General features: G+C 43.2%; 1 protein-coding gene across 5 annotated transcripts in view; it reads left to right on the top strand.

The window, feature by feature from the left end:
* Positions 1 to 23,365, top strand: part of tiam2a (TIAM Rac1 associated GEF 2a) — a 109,819-nt gene that overhangs the window by 36,371 nt on the left and 50,083 nt on the right. For 2 of the 5 annotated variants that reach the window (XM_042501510.1, XM_042501507.1), the window contains 6 exons: positions 12,797 to 12,887; positions 14,729 to 15,895; positions 15,990 to 16,016; positions 19,857 to 20,310; positions 20,927 to 21,099; positions 22,483 to 22,707. In XM_042501510.1, the coding sequence (XP_042357444.1) occupies positions 14,735 to 15,895; positions 15,990 to 16,016; positions 19,857 to 20,310; positions 20,927 to 21,099; positions 22,483 to 22,707 (2,040 nt within the window). In that variant the 5' untranslated portion in view covers positions 12,797 to 12,887; positions 14,729 to 14,734. Of the gene's footprint in view, positions 1 to 8,701; positions 8,803 to 12,796; positions 12,888 to 14,728; positions 15,896 to 15,989; positions 16,017 to 16,407; positions 16,497 to 19,856; positions 20,311 to 20,926; positions 21,100 to 22,482; positions 22,708 to 23,365 lie in introns of those variants that run through there. The other 3 variants (XM_042501509.1, XM_042501511.1, XM_042501512.1) reach the window with 3 other exon arrangements.

The following is a 23,365-nucleotide window of genomic DNA, read 5'->3' as shown; positions in this document are numbered from 1 at the left end:
TAAATTGTGGCAATAGAAACTGACATCCCTACACTGAATTATCTTGTGCTAAAGTGGACATTTTTTTTGCACCACATTGACTGGTCTGCTATGTTTAGATGATGTTCTCACCAGTTAAAATCCATCCTTAGCACTTAACAAGAGGCTGTCTTTCAAACCTGCCAATGTGGTTAAAGAAAGGCTTTAATATGGACTGTAATTGCTTCAGGTAATGGCCCCTAATGGATAGCTGCTCCTTTGTTATCTTTCTTAACCTTGACCACCATGAGCAAACCAACCAGACAGGCCCAGACTGGTCTACCCACTTCAAACAGACTTCAAGCATCATCTTGGCTTTTGCCTGTCAGTTTGTCACAATTCACGGCTTCAGCAGGCATGACTGTGATGTATTAGAAAGTGCTGAGCAAGTACCAACATTTGCTGTGACCCAGTCATTCCCAAATTTAGTATTTCTCACTGACTTATAATTTTTAAAGGTTTTCTCCTCGTGTAAGCAGCCAGATTGTCTCTTAACTGGTACGCTGAATAGAATAATGCTCATGATTTCGATCAGAGCGAGCTGAGTGATTCATGTTCTGTTTGGCCCGACTGTGATGGACACTTTGGCCCTTAATAGGCCATAAAGGGAGAGGCACTGCCAGTTGGAGCGCTAGTTTACCATGAACATATGGCTCGCCTTGGCATAGGGAGATAACATTTGAATTACCATATCCATTAGTGTCAAACTGTCCTCTGGCTTTTCAAGCTTAAATCACATGTTGGTGATCCATCAGCTCACACACATTTTTGAATCAAGTTTTTTTTTTTTAAACCTGCAGCAAAGTGACTCGACGCTGGGTGCTGTACACCCATGGTGGAGGGTGGAGGGAGGCCACAAGGGCAAGCTCCCTCTGGCGTCAGAGCTCCTCAAGAATGCAGAGAGGGATTAATGCATGTCTGTGGCAGTGATGGATGGGGAAAGGAGCCACACACACTTGCACATATATATACCAACAGAGCATCTGGATGCAGAGTGTTTGGCCCTCCCCCCTGCAGCAGTATGTGCCAGCTTAGCTTAGCAGGTGTGTGTAGGAGCTTTTTGTGTTTGTGTTTGTGTCTGCTGGGACAAAGCCAGACTTGGTTGTTTGCCCTACTACCCCAGATAGAGCTGCATTGACCAGACAAATGTCATTTTAACTCGAAGGCTGCGGCTTTTATGGTGCCAGTTCACGTCTGGGGCACTTTGAGCGTTTACCTCTTTTCAAATCGCAGATGAATTGATTTCTGCTCCTTCAATTGATTTTTTTCCCCCCTCCTGTTGAGTATTGTGATTGATGCTGCATGTGCGTGCTGGTTTTGACTGTGCACGTGTGACTTCTGCTTTCTGTATGAGCCCATTGATTGCTGTGCACTTCTACCTGAAATCCCCCAGCATCCTCATTGTTTCCCTGATACTGCGCAGCGACCTCTAGCAGCTGGCTCCATGTGCACCGCGATGGTCAATGATCTCTGATGGATCACCTTAGGGAGACCGAAGTGTGTCTCACATGACTGTCGCAGTACACTACAGTGGCTATTGCTATGGTAATGAGTGAGTGAGTCGCGGGCTGATCGTATTAATCACTTGAGCTCACACTGCGGAGCGTGTGACAGATTATCCCGCAGAGCACAAAGGACAGCCACAGTCAATTCCAGTGGAGATAATACAGTTTGTGAATGGTCTTTAATGCAGGTGTGTTATGTGCAAAATATACAAAGTCACTGTGGCAAAAAGTGAAGGAGGAGAAAAAAGATTTTGTCTTTATTGATGACGCCTGAGATTCACACTGACCTTCCTGAAGGTGAACAACGAATGTCGTTCTTTTCTCTTTTCTCCACCTCAAAGGCACTTTTTCGCCCTATCTCTTATCAGTGGAGAGATAATTAGTATCTCTCCTTCCCCTTTGTGCGAGGAAGCTGTCGTGCTTTGCCCCGTCTTCCTGGGCAGGGCTGGGTGTGCGCTTGTTTTCCCATGAGCCTGCGGGTCTCTTATCTGACCCTTTGGCTGCTAAAGACTCAGATTCCACATGTTTCATATGCACCGCCTGTCAATCGTTGTTTTTCTTTTGCAGTCACCTCCAGGCATTCTCTCTTTAACTTTCAACACAGGGGCTTTTAAAGGTTGCACTGCTTTAGCTTAGACTATATGAAGATGACATGAAGCTGAATAAACTTGGTTGCAGTGTTCTGCTGCAGCACAGATGTTGAGGTGTGTGTGTGAGCAGAATTATTGCACCAGAAAATCCATCCGGCTAAATTGTAGATAGATACTGTAGCTTTGGATAAAGTTCAAGCACATGCTGTGTGTGTGTGTGTGTGTGTGTGTGTGTGTGTGTGCATGCATGCCTCCTTCCTTCACAGATTTAACCCTCAAAACGACCTTCTTCTTCTGTCCATTAAGCTGCTTAATTAGCAGAGAAGCTGATGGAAAGCTGATTTGCACCTGCAGTCTTCCAGCTGTTTGCTGGATCTCATGCACACACACAGCCTTTTTTTGTGTGTTAACCTATTCCTCACTCTGCCACTCAAAACATGCAAATGAAAAAGTGTGTGGACATACACACATGCACTATTAAGCAGCATATGGGTGCCAACACCCCCTTGAGGATGTTCCGAGTCAGTGTCTCCACTCAACAAAGCATTCGAAGATGTTTACAGCACATTTCTCATTTTAAATTTCTACACCACTGCTGTCAGCAGAGGACAAACCCTGAGGTGTTGTCTTCTCTGACACACACACACACACACACACACACACACAGACACTCATCACCCCTCTATTGTGAGCAGAGAGCCTGCATGCGCCCGCATATCCTGGTTAAATTAAAGTGGAGAGTGTTGGACTCTCTGTGTTTTGGACTGTCTTGTCTGACAGAAGCTCCAATCTGTAGAAAATAAAGTGAGTCGGCAGCAGGGGAGGCTGGCAGCAAATAGAGATTTCACCGTATGGGACAGTGAGATGAGGAGGCGGAGAGGGAGGAATAGAGGATGGATGGTGGAACCTTTGAATGATATGAATGGCATAGAATATGAGAAACACGTGTACACACAGTGTTCTTAAGGGAAAAATTAACAACAAAAACACCTCTTATAAGTAAACTCAATGTCAAGGAGTTTTTATAAAAGCTCTATTTATTTTTTATATGCAAAGATGTTCGGTTTAAAGGATAACTTCTAAATTTTTTAACCTGAATTAGGGCCTGGTGATATATTGATTTTATATTGTTATTGTGAAATGACGCTAGGCATTGTCTCAGAGTTTGGACTGTAACATTGTAAGTGTAAGTCTTTTTCTGGTTTTATGGGCTTCATTACAGATAAATGATGTAATTTTGTGTACTTACCAGACTGTTGTAGCGCTTATATTATTTGCCGATTTTTACAAAAATATATCATAATATGTGAATATTTTGTGAAAGCACCACCTTTTTGTTTAACCAGAGACAGCCCTGAAAACGCCATCACCAAACCCAGCAGCCTCCATATAAAGAAATAATGTTTTTAGTGTGTATAGGGCCGTAGTTTTCACATCAGACTGTATGAATTAATGGTTTCTTTGAACAAAGAGTGATTGTTGGAACAGTGGAAAACAAACTAAGAATGTAAGTTTTTACTATTATGTATGTTGTATATTTACAATGATAAAATCACTGTTCATTCAAATGGAGTCTTGGTTTGATTCTAGTGATTTTGGGGCTGTTGCTGGTTAAACAAAAGGATCTTACTCTTTAACAAAAAGACCAAATTCTGAATGGATCCATCACGTTGTTGGAAAATTCAAAACAACCTGAGATTGTCAATGGCAAATAAAGAAGCAAAAAAGCACTTTTAGTGGAGGGGGGTATGGTCTAGATAGAAAACTACAGACATCACCTTTTTAAGAAAATATTTGGATACAAGATAAACCCCAGTGGCTGAATTGTCAGACAGACAAGGCTGTGAGTGGATCCACCAAACAAAGACTTGACCTTTCACCCCGACTTAAAGCCCTCCATCCTAAGTGAATTCCATCAGTCTGCACCCCCAGTTCCTCCGACCATCATCTAGTTGTAATTTCCACTGCCTTTCTAGACCATTGATATTTAAATCCTTGCTTGTGGGTGCGGCAGTCTACTAATCTCTGCTAAAATGAGCAATTAAGATCAATTTATTTCCTCCCAACGGACGCTTGGTTCACAAATTGCCGCAGACTGCAGTCCCCAGTGAGCAGGATAATCAATGGCATCAAACCATAAACGGCCTCCAGCTATAACAGTGGCTCCATCACGCTGTTTATGAGGAAGACGAGAAATATTAACATGCTGACTGAAAACTCGTATGTCTCCCTCTGACTCTGCGCTCTGACTCTCTTTCTCCATGCCATTCATCAGCCCTACGAGCACAGCTCTGCCAGCATGAGTTTTTCATTGGAGATGGATTATTGCAAGTAATCTGTCTGAGGTTAAATGTGACATAAGTTATGTATTTTTAAAAGAGTCATTTACATGGAAAGTTAAGGTGTCTACCTCTCTGTTAAACATGTAATAAGCCAGTATAAGCGCTCTGGGCCTTTTAACCCCCTCACAGCCGGACTCACCTTAACCTGTCACTATCAGCCATTATGGAAGTAGCTTTATGACATAATGTCGGTTTAACTGAAGTAACTGTCGTCGCACATTGTGGGAAGTGGATTTCTGTGAGCATTGTGAGATTGCCACACTGTCTATTGGGCAGAGAGACCGAAAGGCCATCAGGAGTCATCTTAGACCTCAATATCTGAGGGGATCCCGGTGTTTGAAATCTTTATCCCAAAGCAAAGCTCTGCAGATAAGCTCTTCGTAACCTCTGTCGCCATGTATACAACAGTAGTGGCCCTGATTTCCTCCATGTTTAAACCCATTAGATACGTCTTTTCCAAGGTTCCCACAGTCATGAAAACCCTGGAATTTTTCAATCATGTTTTCCAGACCTGGAAAAGTCATGGAGTAAGTTAAATTATATTAAAAAATAATAATAATCGAAAGTTTTGGAAACATGATTGCATTTTTAACCCTTTGGAACTTGAGTAAACTGGGTTGAGTTCTTTTAAAAATAGAAATAGGGCAATGAGCAACTTAACAATAAGAAAAAAATTCCCTCCAAATTCTCAACAAATTTGGAAAAAATAGGACAAAAAAAACCCCAGCAACAAACAAGGAAGTGACTGGAAAAAACTGTATTAAAAATGTAGAATTCTGTAACAAAAGTTTAAATATATATGAAATAAAGTATAGTTTTATCAACATTTTCCTTATTTTGATAAATATAATTTTCTAAAACTACTAAATTCTTGCAATTTGCAGGACATTTCTTTTCAAGTTGATCATTGCCTTTTTTTCCATGTTTGTGAAAGAAATCAAACTAATTTGTTCAGCGCTCAAAACACCTGTGGAATGTGTCTGAATGCAGCGCAAGAAGATATATGTCAATCCAGGTTTAAAAAGGTTATAAATCTTTGAAAGTTCTGGAAAAGTCATGAAATTTTGTTTTGACTGATGAAATACAGTAATCTCCCGTGGATTATCTTCCACGGTAATGTAACATAATGGAAAATTTATTTTCTCAAGCGGTTGATGTAACATGGCTTGATTGTGCGTCAGTGCGTGACATTTTATTTCTCCATTTCCTCCCTGCATCCCATCTCTTCCTTAATGTGTGCCAGCGAGCTAAAATTATGTTTGAATCTCATATGTTTGAAAAAACAGGTAAGTGGGGCAAGAACATTTTTTTGAATTATAGATCCTTTGAAAGTTATGGAAAAATCTTATAATTTTGTCCACAAATTTTGTGGAGACCCTGCTTTTCTTTGTATTTCCTGTGCTGCTACTCTCGAGTAAGGTACAGGTATGGGCAGAATATGATAAATCAGTAATTATCTCATTATAAGGATGAAGTACAATGTGACCTTCAGCTCTCACCACCAGCTTTGGCATTCAGATCAGCAGTTGAAATTTGGTCAATGTTTGCATGAGTCAGTTGCCCAGAGCTTAGGTACAGAGGGATTAAATTTGTCTCTGGAGAGCTTGCTGGGGCCTTAATTGATCTTAATTAGCGGTCAGATCATTTGGCCGTAAGGAATTAGACCCGGCACCTGCTCTGTATGAATATGCACCACAGTGGTCCTCCCTGCCTTTTCTTTCTTTCTTTCTGTGCGCCTCACTCTTTTCATGCCTCCCAGCCCCTCCGAGCGTGATGTTGACCAACCTTTTAGCTGCCTCCATCTAAAGCCGGACAAAGGGCTTTGAGAGCAGCTCAGACTAGGCCACGAGGACTATTGTGTTGTTAACAATGTTGTTTAGCCCCGGTGAACGCTGCTAATATTGTGTCCCGGAGCTGATGTCTCTATGTCAAGCAGCCGGCTGATAGAAGACTATCCCACAGCTGCTCATACAGCGTGTCGTGGTCGTGACTTTGAATAGCTATTCAGGCCGAGATTAATTTCTAGAGAAGGGCATTCTAGTGACATAGGCTCTAAAGTTTTCCATTTGTAGGAGTGATGTCCCTGAACACCAATAACTCTTTAGAATAAACAACCGGTCCGCCAAAGCAGCTTTAGGAACAGTTTGGCACCCTTGGTCCAGTTCTGATGCTGTGTTGTGTACTGGTGTGGCTTTCTGAATGGGTCCACTGAGACTGTGAGACCACAGTTATTTGAATTACAGACAAATAGAGGCATGTGCGAGTTTTAGACCGACGGCAGTCTCAAGTGCGTCTCCGCTGGGATATGACTTAGTCACAACACTTGCAGTGCATTTCAAAAATTCTAACTCCAGTAAAGGTTTTGACTCATTTCCTTGAATTTCAATTAGCTCCTCAAAATGAGATGCACAATTGCCTGCTCTGGCCTGTGGCACTCCGAGTGGGGAGGCCAGGGGGTATGTGACCCTGCTGGTGAAAATATCTGGACACGATAATTACTTTCCTTAAGAGGCTATGAGGTGCTCATTTTTTTAAGCTAGCGCAAAGATAGTGGTATCTTGGGAGACAAGACAATCCAAGGCATCCTATGATACAAACCATGTCAGCATAGCTTAAATTTTGGTGAGTAAACAACTGCCACAGCCATTTTCAAAGGGGGCCCTTGAATTCTTAATGAAACCTACATGAAATTAGTTATAAGTTAACTAACTGACTAAGTTAGTTAAAATAGACTGTAAAAGTAATGGACTTAACTTCCGTGACGTCACCCACTGGTTTGAGGACTCCGGTTTGGCATTTTGCGGTTTGGCATTTTGGTAGTCGCCATGTAGATTGTTTTTAGAGTCAGAAGTGACCATATTTAGGCTTGTGCTGTCGAGAAAATCGGGGTGGGTATGACAGAGAAGCTGAGGAACAGCCTGTCATTTAAAGTTGCCTGCCCTTGATTTTTCAAAACTTTAAGCCTTAATAAAATGTAAACGGGTAATTTATATAAAAATTCAACCCATTTACGTTTATGTCCGCTATAAAGTTGGGCATTTTAACATGGATTGGCTGTGCTGTTAAGTCAGCCTCAAGTGGCCAAAAAGGGAACTGCAGTTTTTGGCACTTCAGTGTTGGCTTCATTTTTCAGCCCCGCTGGTTGCCGCTTGATTCTGTGGATAGCCATGAGTCTTCCCTAAACTTGAGAAGGCTTAAACCCAGTAAATATTTCTTCCTTAAAATCAATCTGCTAAAAATGAAAGCTGTATTTGTCTTTTTAAGGAACAGGACAATCACCCTTTTTGCAGAATAATCATTGAATATCATTGAAACAGGATTCTTGTGGAAATCAAAATGCTAACTGTACCAGTATTAGTCTATGCACATCAGATAGTAATGTTAACTATCAGATAAAAACAAGGTACATCAGTATGCAGTTCCCTAGCTCTTAATATTGGCATAGTTTTCAACTAGCTTGTACTTCAACAGCATAATCAAATTCCAAAAATTCAGTTATGGCTTTTGGTTTGGTGAACCACCCCAAGATTTTGATCGGCCCCATCTGGCCACCCCTATGAAACATTTCTGTGGGCACCGTGCTTCTGGCCCCGAGAAGCTTTCAAACATGGAGCTAACTCGGTTTCCTCTTTTTTTCACACCAAACCTCTGTCTTTACTCACTAAACGTTTTTCTTATCCTCTGCCTCAGTCTCACTCATGCATACACGTGTATACACACACACTCTCTTTCGCCCTCCCCAGTAGCGGGTTGCCTCTCTAGCCTCCTCCATGGGTCATTGTGGTATTTAGGGTCAGACAAGAGCTCCAGTCATTGCGCCCTCCCCAGTGCCTCCCAGGCAGCGCTGCAGCCATTATACGCCAGCTTGTCTGGCCCAATCGCCTCAAACAGCTATGGAAAACCGCCTTGGCTGTAACAAGCCCTGCATCCTCCTCCGAGCCAGCGGAAAAGCAGGATATAGGAAAAACAACACAGTGGAGTACTGGAGCCTTTTTTTGCAGTGGAGACTCTAACGGACGAGAGCTATAAAACATCCCTCTTTTTCTGAGAGAGCTCTTCTGTTGAGAACTTTTCACTTTTTCCTCCCCAGCTCTCCTAGCTTTTCCTCTTGGCAGTCCGTTACCCAGGGTTACCCCGGGAGGGCTGTGATTCGCTGCTGCCTGAAAGCCGGGAGGGAGTTTCCACGTGTCCTCCAGTGTGTCTGGGCGTGTGAGTCAGATGCGTGTGTTGCTTTAAGACACAAGAAGCCTTTTACAGGGAGAATCCAGATCAGAGAACACCAGCTAGATTTGTCCTTTGCACGCTGTTCAAAGAGTTTTTAGATGAAAGCCCGGGGTGGCCATAGAGGTAAGGGATGTTTTGGGCTCTGTGTTTTATCTTTCACTCCCTTTGTTTCTCCTATTTTTTGGATTAAGAGAGACTGAGGTGAAGAGGTTGCACTGTGTTTCCTATTGTCCAGATCCACAGGTGTGGGTTACACTGTGTGTTAGTGCTGTTTAGTTTCCACCCGTATCTATTAGATAGCACTTTAGTTTTATCTCTAGAGTGTGTGTGTGTGTGGTCTGTCTTGCTGTGTGAGCCTGCCACATGTTGCATTGTACATGAAGGTACAACAAAGTGACCCTTCACAATCTCACTTTATGATTTTGGTGTGTTTCTGGGGTTGTCAGCATTTAATACATGACTTATGTTAACTTATGAGTATAACTGGGTTTGAAAAACTTTGAAAAACTGGGTTTGAAAAACTTTGTGTCTTGTGCTGAAGTTACTGGATGCGCGCTCAGTGATATGAAAGTGTTTGGGAACGTTTTTATTTTCTTGGCATCCCTCTGGAATGGCAGTGGCATACGTGTATAAATCTTCCAGGAGGCTGCCATGTCATTTTTGGTCGGGAGCCAGGCGCGGAGCTTCCAAATGTATAATGAAAAAGTCCGAAAGACACTTAACAAGCACTTTGATGGATGTTTGGTGGCTTTGGCTGAATCCACCACACAGTAATATGGGCTTTCAGCAAGTGATTCATAGATTGACATTTCTCCTCACAAGCAAACAGCCTGCAGGATACTTTAAATCTGGTTCTTATGACACAAACTCAGCAGGAGACAGCCGGGTCTTCGGCTCCACTATGTTCTCTTCTTCACTTCCTGTTGTTGTTTTTGTCCGGGAAGATCTTGTGCGGTTGCTTTGCATGAATTGTCTCTAAAAGAGTGGCGCTTTAAGCATACTGCTCCTTTAAGAGCTCAGTTGTCACAGCGCCAGAGGAAAGTGATAAGAGACAAGTCCCATGGGCTGTGATTTGACAGGAGGAAGGCAGTGTGATTGTGTTAACAGTCACTTTCAATAACAAATGACCTCATAGTTCCTAGTTCACAACATAATAATTCAAAAAGCATGAAACCTTGTAGGTACTTAATTTTGTATGAGATTATTTCCTCTTTATTGTTTGCATAATTTATTTGATTGATTCCATTAGAAGCACATGGTTAGCCTATTTTCAGCATTGTTGTTCTACTGTGTGTTCTCTGTTGGGGAAACCAAAAAAAGCAGCAAGATTTCTATACCTCCAAGCTTCTGTGGTAGTTTCAAAACTGCACTAACAGCATCATGATATTACTTTGAGGCTCTGGGGATTTGCCCTGTGTTTCACACTGCTGTGTCAATACTTTGTTCCTTCAGCTTTCATTCTCAAGTTTAGATTCAAGGACATGACTTCATGTACCTACTGTGTTTAAACCATGTTGAGGTGTGGCCCCATTCCTCGCAAGTCGCCCGAGCTGCAGAACCAAGACCTACATGGTGCCAGACTAAACATGGAGCTTACGTGGGCGTCATCCAGGGGCAGCCTGAGAAGAATGCCAGGTCATGGGGTGTGTCGAGGAGCGTTAGGGTGGCAGTGGTCCCCTTGGCCCCTGAGCAGATGGCCTGTAGGAAACCTATTGACAGGAACAGAGGACTGAAGGGGAAGAGGGAGGGAGAGTTCAGGCTGGGCGCTGTGGTTCTCAGCTAAAAGGAAGACTTGTCTTGTTCTCCCCAAAACAGTCGCACAATGCCGCAGTTGAAGTCGCAGCAGAAGGCAAACGTGTGTGTCTTTAGGTTTGTGTGTTGGCACGCCTTTTAGCCTTTCATACCCACAACACTGCTCTGTGTGAATAAAGTTTGCAGGGTAAGCGTTAAAAGAAAGCGGTCACTGTGACAAGTTCGACAACCGGCTTTATGCTGACTCCAAGTGTTGTCGGCAGCTGCTTCCTTGGTCTTTACTCCGGAGGGACCATTGTTTAGTTAGTCTTCATTCATGTAGACGGACTTAATACCAGATCAACTTCACTTTCTATCTTCTTATGCCAGTTTTTCTGCAGGTTTCTAGCTCAAAGGTATACTATGCATGAATTCATGATAAATTTTTGTAAACACATGCCCAGAAATGTCCCGAACGCGAACTTGTGTTTCCTAGGATTGCAAAGTCTACGACCAGCCATACTCAAGATTTACCCTAACTATTCCCACTCCTCTTGGTAGTAACCAAACTAATGAGGGCATCAAGTACTAGCCAGAGGGAGAGTAGGGTGGGCCATGCCTTTGCAAATCTAGGAAATGCAAATTCCTATCTGGAACATAGCAAAATAAGAAGAAATCAAGAAAATACAGGTAGAGGGCAGGGTGGAAATAATTACATTGCTACACACCTCAGGTCAACAGTGATAATTGAGAGGGATTACTTTTGTATACATCTATACACCTTTATATTTGGAAAACCCTGCCTGGTATAACTTTTAATGAAAGGGATTCAACTTCTTAACGTTGGACCAGTCAAATGCAGTTGATCATGCATCCATAAGTACTATTGGCTTTGGATTTGCTAAGGATCTGTTGAACCTTGGCCCCAGTTCGTCTAGCACGACAAACCTTCAAATTATTAGAATTACTGTTAGAAAGCTGCTTGAATATATAGGTGCAGGGTTATAGGGCCAGTGTCAGTTCTGCCTTCAGCCTTTAGCTCATGACGAAAGAAGCAAGTGTTTAGTTAATCCTCTGATCAGCTCAGAGTGATGGTTCAAGTTCATTACCAGGCCTACGTGTCTCCGGCCAAGTTTCCGCCCTGTTTTCAAGTGCTACATGTTCACACTCATTCTAAACAGTTTAAAGAAGAAGAGAATAATTTCCTCGCGTGGCTCCTCCTATGTTTGATTTTTTTTTTTGCAGTCTGGATCTTTGCTCTGTCCTTGAACTTCGGGATCTCATGCCTCATGAGCTTTAAAATATTCAGGTCCCCGTGGAATTTCCTCCAGGTTCATGTATTAAACACACTCCTATACTCCTTTACTGTAGTCCATTTAGTCAGCCAACACTATTTAATCTCGCCTCACAGTCAAGGTGCATCCAAGCAGGAGCAGATAAACTCTTAATGCTGCAGATCACTTAATCCCGAAGGTTAGGGCTTTTGACAGAGGGGTGTTTACACTGTAACCTTACGCATTCTGTACGTGTGCTGCGGGGCTTAGGGGGTTAGCACTATTTGAAAGCCTTCTCCTGGCGTGTGCGCCACATGCATGTAAGTGGGTTACATTACACACACAGGACAGAGTCACACTGCTTCTCAGAAGATGCCCGGTGCCTACACAAAGAGTGCTCCTCAGCCGTTTCTGGTTTTGGATCCTGCCCCCGGACAAATTTGGCGGTGACGAGTGAAAAAAAAGGAGCAAGCTAGGATTCCAAGGTTTAAAAATAAACAGACGGGTAAACTGTAGCCAGCTTTCAAAAACTTTCCCAACCCCGATCAAAGACGACGTCATTTACTTGCGGGGAGGTGGAAAAATGCTACTAATGTTTGGTTTGGATGTCTGATTGAGGAGAGATTTGGGGGTGGAGTGAATTTTTCAGCGAGTCATACTGTAGCGCCAGGGTGGCACTACTGTACTGTGCTGTCTTGTGTAGCACAAAGCTTGGTTGATATTGCTGGAAACTTATTTGAACTGGAGTTCATGAGACCTGTTTGATACTTTTGTGCTGCATGGTTTTTCAGAGGAAATGTTTTTGTTTCTGGGATATTGGCTGAATCATTTTTTTCCAAACCTGCCGATAAGGTCTTTGCTTTTTCCAGACACGTAAAATCTACCACAAGTAAGATCTCAGTTGTTGTTTTAGTATTGCATTGACTTCGCTTATCGCAGTGAGAAACAAGCGCGGCTGCCTTCCAAACTCTGTCCTCTCCCAAATACAGCAGATTAGGTCTACTCTTTAACTGGCACACCTGTTATCAAACACAGATTACATGTGGTAAATTACAGTCCTGTGTGGAAAGAGGCTGAGCGCTAAAGTCAACTTCTCTCTCTGTGTGTTTCAGATGAAGACGACGAAGAAATGAGTTTGTTTTGAGGAATGAGGCGGAAGGAACCTTGAACACAGCTCCAATCTGAGAAGAGACTTTGAGACAGGTGAGTTTGTGGCCCTCATATCTGAGTTGTCAATATTATTATGCTTGATTATTAGAGATATTCTTATACCATTTTTACCTTGCTGATAATGATTGTGGTACCTGAACTTACATATTGGCAGATATGGAGTAGTGATTCAATAACATTGCATTGATTTAAAAAAAAAAAAAAAAAACAAAACTGTAGGAAAGATTTCCGCGCACTTACATCTATGCATAGCTATGCTTTATTCCGAGCTTTCAGTCTGTCAGACCTTCATCAGCGCTACATGAATCAACAATTGACAGGCAGGTAAAAGTAACAATTCTCAGTCACTGGATCTAATGATTGCATTAAACAAGCTGGACTTTTTGATGTTTCCAGGACCTTGGGTAGAGCAGTGGTCATTCAGCATCTTTGATAAAAAATAAATAAATAAATAAAAGATTAACAGCTGTATACTTCTAAGCCTGAAATTAAAACCTTGAATACTGAACATCGTGCCTTTTTAGTGGTGTGACTTTCCAGTGTAAAATACTGCCAGTATTTCTCACATTTTTGTTAACGGCTAATGTTAAACTATTTACTGGAAATCAATTATTTCTCCCCGCTCTAAAACAGAAAGTTGACCGTGGCTGCAAAACCTGCTCTGTGGGCTACTGTTTCAAAGCGGCAAAGAAAAGTTGCCTGGGAAAAACTGCCTTTTTATCCAAGTGTGTCAAGTGAAACATTACATCGATATAAATGTGTGAATATCTTTTCTGCCAGTTTGGACTCGTTGTTTTCAGCACATTGCCAAGATTAAGCTGGTTGGAGCGGTGGTTGTCCTGCGTTATGTTTTATCCAGGTGTTGAGCTACCTTGAAGTTTATTAAAAAAGTGACATGGTGTCAGATCAGTGCATAGATTAGCAGACTTGCTGATACCCGATCCAGCATTTTAGGCTGCATCAGAGACATTTCCAAAATTATAGATTAGATTTAACCTTAAATCTAAAATATGCCAGTTATACACATTTATCTATTAATTCTATTCTATTCTATTAATGTGCAAATATGTCCTTTTAATATGTCCTTTTCATAATTTAACAGTTTTTGACAATTTTTTTTCATTTAAGCAAAATAAAAAAAGGGTTTGTTAAGCAACTGTTTAAAAAAAAAAGATTTTTATGTAATGGAGAGGTTTGTCTTAGTTCCTAATCTACTTCCTGTGCTAAGTCCAAGACTTGTAGACCATTGTAGGTATTTAGCTTTCCCTATTATGCAATCACAACTCTCAGCAGTAGATATAGCACTGTCTCTTACTGGCAGCAACATCCCAGCACTTAATCTGCTATAGCATCAACCCTGTAATGAAATGTCTCTGTGGTCACGGCTCTCCGTCACTAATGTAAGAGTGTTGTGGACTGGTCTGGAAGTGATTTCACATTGTCCTGCACTCTGTCACACATAACAACCCTGAAAGCTTAAAGCCTGTTCATCTGACGTGACTTTTCTATAGAACAAATGGAAGAATGTGGTAAAAATGAGAGGGGGGGGGGGGGGCAGCCCATGCAGGTTAATGACCAGATGTGATAGAACTGCTTATAGCTGTTCTCTTTGAAAGACATCAGGAAGATATTAGAGCTGCTGCTGTTTTACTTTGGAAACAGCCACTGCAGATTAAACGATTATGTATGGTTTTACGGGAGTGTAGTCATTATTGTTTATGAGTAATAAGTTAATTTTATGTCTCTGATGAGCTGGCATTATGTCATACTGTGCTATATATATTATACTGCCTTATGTGTGAGTACCATGGATCTTTGAGTTGCATAATGCTGGTGACATTTTGCTTTTGTTTCCATTGTTTTATTTTTTCCAGGCAGCAATGGGGAATTCAGAGAGCCAATATAGCATCCAGGGCCCCAAAGGCACCAGCTTTGTCTTCCCTGGGAAACCCAAGCCATACTCACTGAAGCTCCGCTCATCCAAAGATGAAGCTCTGTCGCCCCATACGTGGTGGAAAAGTGCCCCGTTGGGTTCAGGCTACAAGGCCAGGTGTGTTGGCCGTGGCTGTCTGTCCCCTCCTAAAAGCCGGCCACCTTACTCCCCGAGGCACTGTGACCATGTCTCCAAGGGGGGAAGGGGCAGCCCAAGTGAGCATCGCTGGCATCGGTCGCCTGGATGTGGAATAAGAAGGCGGCATTTGTCTGATGAGTACGGAAATAATCCGTATGGGGCGGATCTCAATGGGTGCACCTTGAATGGACACAGCAATGAGCACGAGGCTTTAGAGGAACAGAGCAGCCCACGGGTGGTGATCAAGAAGGATGGCAGTCTCAGGGTAGAGTTCACTAACACCTCAGGAAACCCCCTCCTCCTGGATGCAGCTTCTGGCCCAGTACAGCTCCTTAAGTTCTCCCCTAACCTGGAGACTGCCTCAACTCCCAGTCTGCCTGGCTCAAGCGGTAGCAGGCAGGACGGACACCGCAGTGGCCCACCTCCAGCATCTACCTCTTCTACAGCCAGGACCAGCAAGGGTAGCTCACTCAGCTCGGATGGTTCCTGGTATGACTCTCCCTGGGGGCCTAGCACCGAGCTGTGTGAGCAGGACCAACCCTGCTCTGCCAGCAGGACACTGGTCCAATCCCCAGTCCACCAGCTTGACTCCTTTACTGAACAGTCCCCCCCTGTGTCCATCACAGATCTTTACAAAGACCCAACAATGGCTGCTACCTTTCCCACAGCCAGGGACCTGTCCCAGTTTCAGGACCCTCCGCCAGGTCCGAGGCTACACAGGGCCTCTTTTGCATCAGTCCTAGATGTTCCACTGGAGGAAGAATCTACTGAGGCCTGCCAGTATTCATCCTACACCCTGCCCTGTCGCAGGCCCAAAGCACACACCCTGAGTGAAGATCTGGACCAGTATCCTGACCAGGAGCAAGCTGGAACTGATTTTGTCTTCCAAAAGAAAGACTCCATCAAAAACCGCATCAGGCGATTAAGCGACTGGACAGGAAGCCTCAGCCGCAAAAAGAGAAAGTCTCAGGTAAGTGTGGCCAGGATTGGGTTCGTGGATCACACTGATTAAGTCCTGTGCTTTGCAATTTTTTTAATGACTTGCACTCCTTTGTTACTCACAGGGGTCATACAGGGATCTTATCTTAACGGTATGTAAAACTATAGTTTGCTTAGATGTGGTGATCATAATCGCCCCATAACTTCTATCCCTCATAGTTTAAGTACCCAGTATATAAACTTATCACCCTCTTATTGTTGTCCTCTCACGATGAGCCTTAAAGCTACATCTTATTAGGCAGGAGAAGGCATCAGTAACAGCCACGCACAGGCAGTTTCCTGTCTGGCAAGGTTTATTTGATCGTGAGCCACAGCAGTGGTCTTGGCACAACCAACAAGCCAACCGCCGTCCTCTGGTCCTTAGCACTGCAGCACCAGCTGTCCGGAGACAGGGCACGGTGGGGCGGCACAAAATGAAATTTGTATGGTAGCCAGCGCTGGGCCGTGTTTGTTTTTGTGAGGATGGAGCGAGGATGAGAGGTGCTTCCTCTTACTGTGGGTAAGACATGGACGTTTCTCAGAGGAAGAGAAGTTCAGGACTCATGCGCAGGTTTCAGGATGACTGTTTCTGGGTGGGTACATCTGAAGTGTTATTGCATACTGTTTGTTTGTGATTAGCTGTTGAATGTACAGTGCTTTTTGCATGTTGATGTAACTGAATGGTATTAAGTGTTTTTCAGCATTAAATCAAAAATGTTTTTGAAGGTTTTAAGCTAACTGATACCTGAAGTGCATAGATATTTGCGAATGGAGCAGGACGCTACAGTGAAATACTAGCATGTTGTAATACAAGACAGAGCAGGCAGCTGATATACGTTTTTCCTAGTAGTAAAATGATACTGGTACCATACAGACACAGGTCAGAGGAGAGGTTGGAAATAACCACAGCTTGTCTGCATGTTGCCTGCACATGATTTTAAGAACCATTTCATCCTACAAACACTACTCTCTTAATAGCTTTAATTTGGCATAAAACATTTGTTGGATCTGAGCCTTTACTCGTGTCCCTTTTTTGTCTTTGAGGCTTGAAAGCGATTGTTTCTGCATTAATTCGTTTAGCTTTGCCTTGTAAAAGTTTTAAGAACACTGTTTGGGCGCTGCCAAGAGAATAGCTGTAAGCCTCTGAGAGGCTCTGTTAGAATGAAACTAAATCCTAGCTGAAGATTTAACCCCACCCCTCCTCTAATGTTAATGAATGACTTATGGTTGTTCTGGCTGTTGTTTGGTGCAGACGTTGGGGGCTCCCCTCCACTGTCCTCAGAGAGTAAATCTGCTAATAGGGATTGGGATAGGACGAAATAGAACAATTGCTGTATTCTTCTTTGCTGGAGTGAGAATGTGTGAGCTTCTCCTTGTGCTTTTAAAGCAGATAAAGCATAGTGAAATATATGAGATGCTTTGCCTTGACGCTGTCACTCCATCCTGCAGTGACAAATACGCAGTAGACCGACAGTATTCATTTTAAGTGTTACGCAGCTTTCACTTAACGCTGGTAATGTCTGCCTCTAAATCTCCTCCTTCCATAACGCCATGCTAATCTATTTCCATGTGTTGGTGCTTGACTGTTTCAGAGGGCGGACCAGCCCCCATAGATTGACTTCAGTCTAGAAATAAAGCAGAATGAAGACTGTTTCTGACTGCAGCAGTCCTCAAGAAACTCGTAGAAAATGAAATCCATTGCCAGCACCAAGTATTGGTGACAAATTGTAAGAAGTTTGACATAGATCAATTGGGGACAGTTCAGCCAAATGAAATAATAAAAAAAGGAGAATTAATTGATGCTTAAGGTCTCCTTCTTATGCTGTGTTCACGTGGAATCAGGCTGATGGTAGACGGCAAAATCGATATAATTTTGGTGGACTAGAGCAGGACGGTAATATTAGTTGAGGCCAATAGGAAATACCTGCAATGTTATGGGGCAGACGGCATTTCCATTCAGTGTTCATTCCATTCAGTGTTCATTAAGCATTTATGTAGCTTCCTCACACAAGGACATTATAAGAACATTTTTAGAAATTAATAAACACAAATTAATTTTTTTACTATTTTTATTATTTTTTAAAATCATTATTTTATATTTATTTTTTTCCGGCCATTCTGTTGGACTGTTTGGTTTTCCTGTGCCGTTCAGGAAGTGTTCTGAAAAGCGTCTCAGTGACTTTAACAGGAACTTTGAGACCTTTTCAGTCACCGATGCTGCGTTCACAAGGAATCGAGCGGATGGTTAACAGCAGAAAAACAACAACACAGTGTAGACAGCATGGGACAAACAAACAGTCAGACGGAATGGCAGGATGGCAAAACTAAACATGCATGACGACATGTTGCAATAGTGATGCCGTATTGGTTACAACGAATAAAATAAAAATAAATAAAATTAATTTGTGTTTCTTATTTAACAGTATTTTTGAAGTAATGTCATTGTGTGAGGGAACAATGTAACATCCACTTGTAAATTCCAGTGTGGAGAATGGCAAAAAGTTGAAATATTTCAACTTTGAACGGCAATGCCATCTGCCATTACCGTGGTATTATTCGCCGTCCTCAACTTATTTTACCGTCCTCCTCTCCTCCACCAAAATAATATCTGTGTGCAGTTGACTGTCTGCCTGACTCCATGTGAGCGCAGCATAAATGACTGACACCGTTTGTCAAGTTCCTGTTAAAGTCACAGAGGAGCTTCAAGCTGGTCTTTGCTCCAGACTGACTTCCCTCTGTTCTCCCGGGGCCATTTTGTCGACTGCCAAACCTCCGTGGCATATATCTCCAAGTGCTGGTCACAGTGCCTCCTTTCAGCAGGGTCAACCAATATCAGGAGCACCTCCAGCTCTGGTTCCCCTCCACCTGAACTCCAGGGCTCTGTTGTGGGTTTAAAGGTCACATTGCAACCCTGGTGCCAAAGGCCAAGAACCTGCTTGTAATGAAAAGCAGGTGGAAGAAAACTGGGAGAGGGCAGACACTCTTGGGCAGCCAACGGAAAAAAAACTGAAATCCGCCCTGTGCTCCGTACACATTTTCCTACATCTGTACTACACAAACAGTGTGTGTTTCATGGTGGCAGGTGGACGTAATGGTTAAAACAAAGGCTGTCCTCAGCTGAACACTGCGGGTTCAGAGGGTTCACTGCTGCCGCGTAGCTAAACAGTAACCTGCACAAATCAATAAAGCATTACCAGTAACTTTTTTCCATATAATGAAATAGTTTATATATGCTATTGAGCACTATTCTGTTTTTTTGCTGATAAATCTGGCCAATATAAATTGTTTGCTATGCATCAACAATAGGCATAGCATCAGTAGGGATAGAGAAGACATGGACGAAGCTGAGTAAGACAAAGGAGCAAACAAAAGACGGGAGGATGAGCTCCGGCATGACGGCGCATACTCTGTGTCTGCACGTTGAGAGCACTCCACTCTGTTACCAGAGGCTGAATCAATGCTGCAATCTAGTCAAGTGTAGGTAGGCTGTCATTAGGCATAAAAGAGTGCAATTCCATCAAGTGTTCATTTGTGGAATTGGGAAGCCACAGCAGACCTCAAATGACGTGAAATTGTCTGAGCCTGGAGGGTTCCAGCTACCCAGGTGCCAGCACAGGAAATTTGTCCCACTTTCTCAGCCCGAGCGAAAGATTTAGTGACTGTAACGCTGACTTTGAAGTAGGTTCAAGTGGTTTGACTAGAAAAGTTTCTCCTCCACTTTTCGCAAGAACTTGTGGCTAATTGAAAGGAACACAGTTTGATTGTTGTCCCAGTGTAAGCTCTGCTGTATGTACAAAGGGGTGTACAATGTAGCAACAACAATTCTCTTCACTAATTTGGAAATCTCTAAACTACTCCAGCAAGTCAGGTAATTACTAATTAATGAGGCTTTTTGGGTATTGTTAGTGGTTGTGAAAATCAAGTTTTTCTCTCATCTTTTCATGCCTCATCAGGAGACCAGGTACAAGGACTTGAGCGATGCCTTTGACAGTGGCGTTGACGGCCTTACTGCAGACACCAGCTCCCCATCTCAGGTCTCCAGCCTCCTCTGGTTCCCAGGAGCCTCCAGGGCCCAGTCATCAGGCGCCATCCACCAAACAACCAGTGACGCCCTCCGCCAGAACATCTATGAGAATTTCATGAGAGAGCTGGAGACCGGCACCGGACAAGGAGGAGGGGGAGGCGGTGAGAGGAGAGACCCGTCCACAGGCACCGAAGAGGGAGAGAGCAGCAGCGAGTCGGCCGAGGGCTCCCTGGAGCAGCTGGATCTGCTGTTTGAAAAGGAACAGGGGGTGGTCAGACGCGCCGGCTGGCTTTCTTTCAAACCTCTCGTCACCCTGCACAAGGATAGGAAGCTGGAGCTGGTGACCCGCCGCAAGTGGAAGCAGTACTGGGTGACCCTGAAAGGTGAGCTTGAATCTCAGAGGGAGGGAAATATTAATGCATCCTAAAATTGAGTCAAAGATTGTGCTGACTTGTGGTTTTAAAATAATTCACCACTAAGTAGATTATCCAAATTTTTGTTCCATAATTCAGTTTTGAGGAGCAGGTGTTTTCTCTTTGTTCCTTCTCTTAACAGCAGTCGTGTCCTTGACCATTGCATCACACTTGACATTGAGCGATTGTGCTTCTCTACCTCAAAAGCTTCCTATGCTGTTGCTTCTGGCCAAATGATAACATTCAGGCCACCAAATGTGTCTGCTTTTACCACAGTGTTTTTAAGTATTTACTGAAGAACACATCTTGGAAGTAACAAAAAATAAGAGGTATAACCAAGGACACTTTCATCATTTGTGCCTTTTGGGAGTATGTAAAACTTGCGCTGTGTACCCCAGTCTTGCAGAACTCAATTGTTAGATGTTTTTGAAAGGACATTTTGTCTGTAAAACATTTATGTGGCAGCTGTAAAACCCCCAAGCTCCTACAGTCTAGAGACACCTAACTTGATGATGAACATTTACTTGTTTTCTTCATCACTTATTGATGCACATTTGAGCCTGTGTTTCCACTCTGACTTTTCCAGGATGTACATTGCTGTTCTATGAGACTTATGGCAAAGGCTCGCCGGAGCAGGATTTGTCACCTCGCTATGCTCTCCTGGCCGAGGACAGCATTGTCCAGGCCGTCCCTGAGCACCCCAAAAAGGAGAATGTTTTCTGCCTCAGCAACTCATACGGAGACGTCTACCTCTTCCAGGTGAAGCAATGGTTGACACAAAGATTTTTCTGAAATATAATGCAGAAAATTAAGAGAATGAAATCATCTGCAGTGTTTCCCACAGAATTATAGTGTGTGGTGGTATTATTCTGTGTCTCCTCTCTAAATTCAAAGGTTTTTGCAGGTCAGTGAATGCAGCACAGATGGAACTCTTCCTGAGTTTATTTTTTTTCGTAGCAGCACTTTGTGGAGTTTGTGTCGCAAGGTTGATAAATGATCAGTCGATCCAAGCAGAGCTTTTCAAATGAGATCAATGGGCAAGAGGAGCAGCTGCTGCAGAGGCGTTTGAAAGCAAATTTTTAGACCCAGCAAAGTGAACGATTAAGTTTCACCCTGTCTTCTTATGCTGCTCCAACTGTGCCCTGAGTTTGTGCTGTGCCCTGTGACTGTATTGCGATAAATAACCAAATAACAGCCAAATGATATTTCAACAGCGCTCCCAATAAATGGTCCAGCTTTGAAAATAGAAAACCAATATGTGGCGTCAAATGTTGATATCGTGGCATTCCGAATTTGTGTGAAACACTAATCTGCAATAAAGCTTATGAATCTTATGAATTGAACTGAGCAAACAATGTATGCAGCATGTTGTTGCAGTGCATACTTGCAGCACATGGTTGTGGTTGAATTATACCAGACATCCACCTTTTAGCTCCCTTTCCCTGGAGTGCAGCATGTGAAATGACCAATTTAGGCATGTTAGGGCAAAGTGCCCAAACAGAAGGGTCTGAGAGCACATCATATTCACCCGTTGTGCTTACTGACCTACATATCACTACCAAATTCATGCCTCGCCTCTGCTCATTCCATGTAGCCTCCTCCATTACAAGCTTTGTAGACAGTATGTCGCGGTGTCCAGACCTACATCTAAAAAAATAGTCTTGTGTGCATAGTGGCCCCAGAGGCAAGCAGAGAGAAAATCAGCTCCATAGCATGAAGACAGCCTGGGTTTTATGGTTTTTTTCTCACTCATATGGCCTTTTGAGCATGAGTCATTCTTAATGTAAAGGGGGATTGAGTGATTTCTCAACTGATGTGCCATGAATCACCTTATAAAGACAGAGCGATAAACACGAAATGGCTTATTAACAGGGAAAATGCATGTTTGACTTAAGCAGCAGTTCATAACCTGTTCTTTCTTACACAGGCACCGTTAATCATGTGTTCTTTTATTGATTTAGCAAAGCCCAGCTTGCCACCCAATGATCTTACTGTGATATATGGTAGAATAACACAATAGCAGTGCATTTTACAGTCCTATCCAATACATCAAGCTTTGCGTCCTTAGATCTAGCTTGTAACGGGAATATTGGCTTTCCTACTTCATCAAATCGACCTCCCTTTCCCTCTTTGCCCTTCCAGGCCAGCAACCAGACCGACTTGGAGAACTGGGTGACAGCCATCCATTCTGCCAGTGCATCGCTGCTGGCCAAGCGCCAAGGGAAGGAGGACACGGTTCGTCTGCTGCGGAGCCAGGTCCGAGGCCTGCTGCAAAAGATCGACATGGACGGGAAGATGAAGAAGATGGCCGAGCTGCAGCTGACGGTGGTCAGCGACCCCAAGAACCGCAAGGCTATTGAGAACCAGGTGAGGCTATTATGATACCAATGTTGAGACATTAAAGTAGGCACCCGAGTTAGATTTATGCCAGTTTTATCAGATTTGGCTGTTAAAGCCTACAACATACAAAGTGTTAAAGTCTGAGCAGGCTCAGAGTGGGAGCAGCATTCATGTCATAGTAAACAAGCTAAAGGTGCTAATGATGGATTGCAAATGCACAACATTTTTTTTTGCCGACACAAGATATCAAACAAAGCCCAAATTCTATATCGTATTAACTTGTTGTGAGCTCTAAATTGACCACTTCCTAACCTTATGGTGCAGCCTCTCTCTCCCTCAATGCTGCTACCTGCATGTCCACTGCTGCAAAGAGTAGCATGAAAGTTGAGAGCGCTTGCTCCGCAGCAAAATCTGAGGACCAAAATCTCCTCAGAAGTGAACTGCACAGAAAGAAACGACAGCTCAGTTTGAATCAGTCTTAGTCACTGAGGGTCTCCAACTGATTATTGGAGTCTCCAGCTTTACAGGGGTAGCCCTATGTTAAATGTACATGAGCTGAGAATATTGGAGGCCTCATAGTGCCTTATACATTTCATACCCTCAGGACACATTTCACAGAAAATCAGCTGGAGTTCGTTCCAGCATAGATCAATCAGGTGGCATGACGCGTGCTCTTTTCATGCCA

The sequence above is a fragment of the Plectropomus leopardus genome, chromosome 14 (genome assembly GCF_008729295.1).
Source record: "Plectropomus leopardus isolate mb chromosome 14, YSFRI_Pleo_2.0, whole genome shotgun sequence".
NCBI lineage: Eukaryota > Metazoa > Chordata > Actinopteri > Perciformes > Serranidae > Plectropomus > Plectropomus leopardus.
Note: the sequence above shows the minus strand (reverse complement) of the source record. Positions and strands in the feature narration are given on the sequence as shown.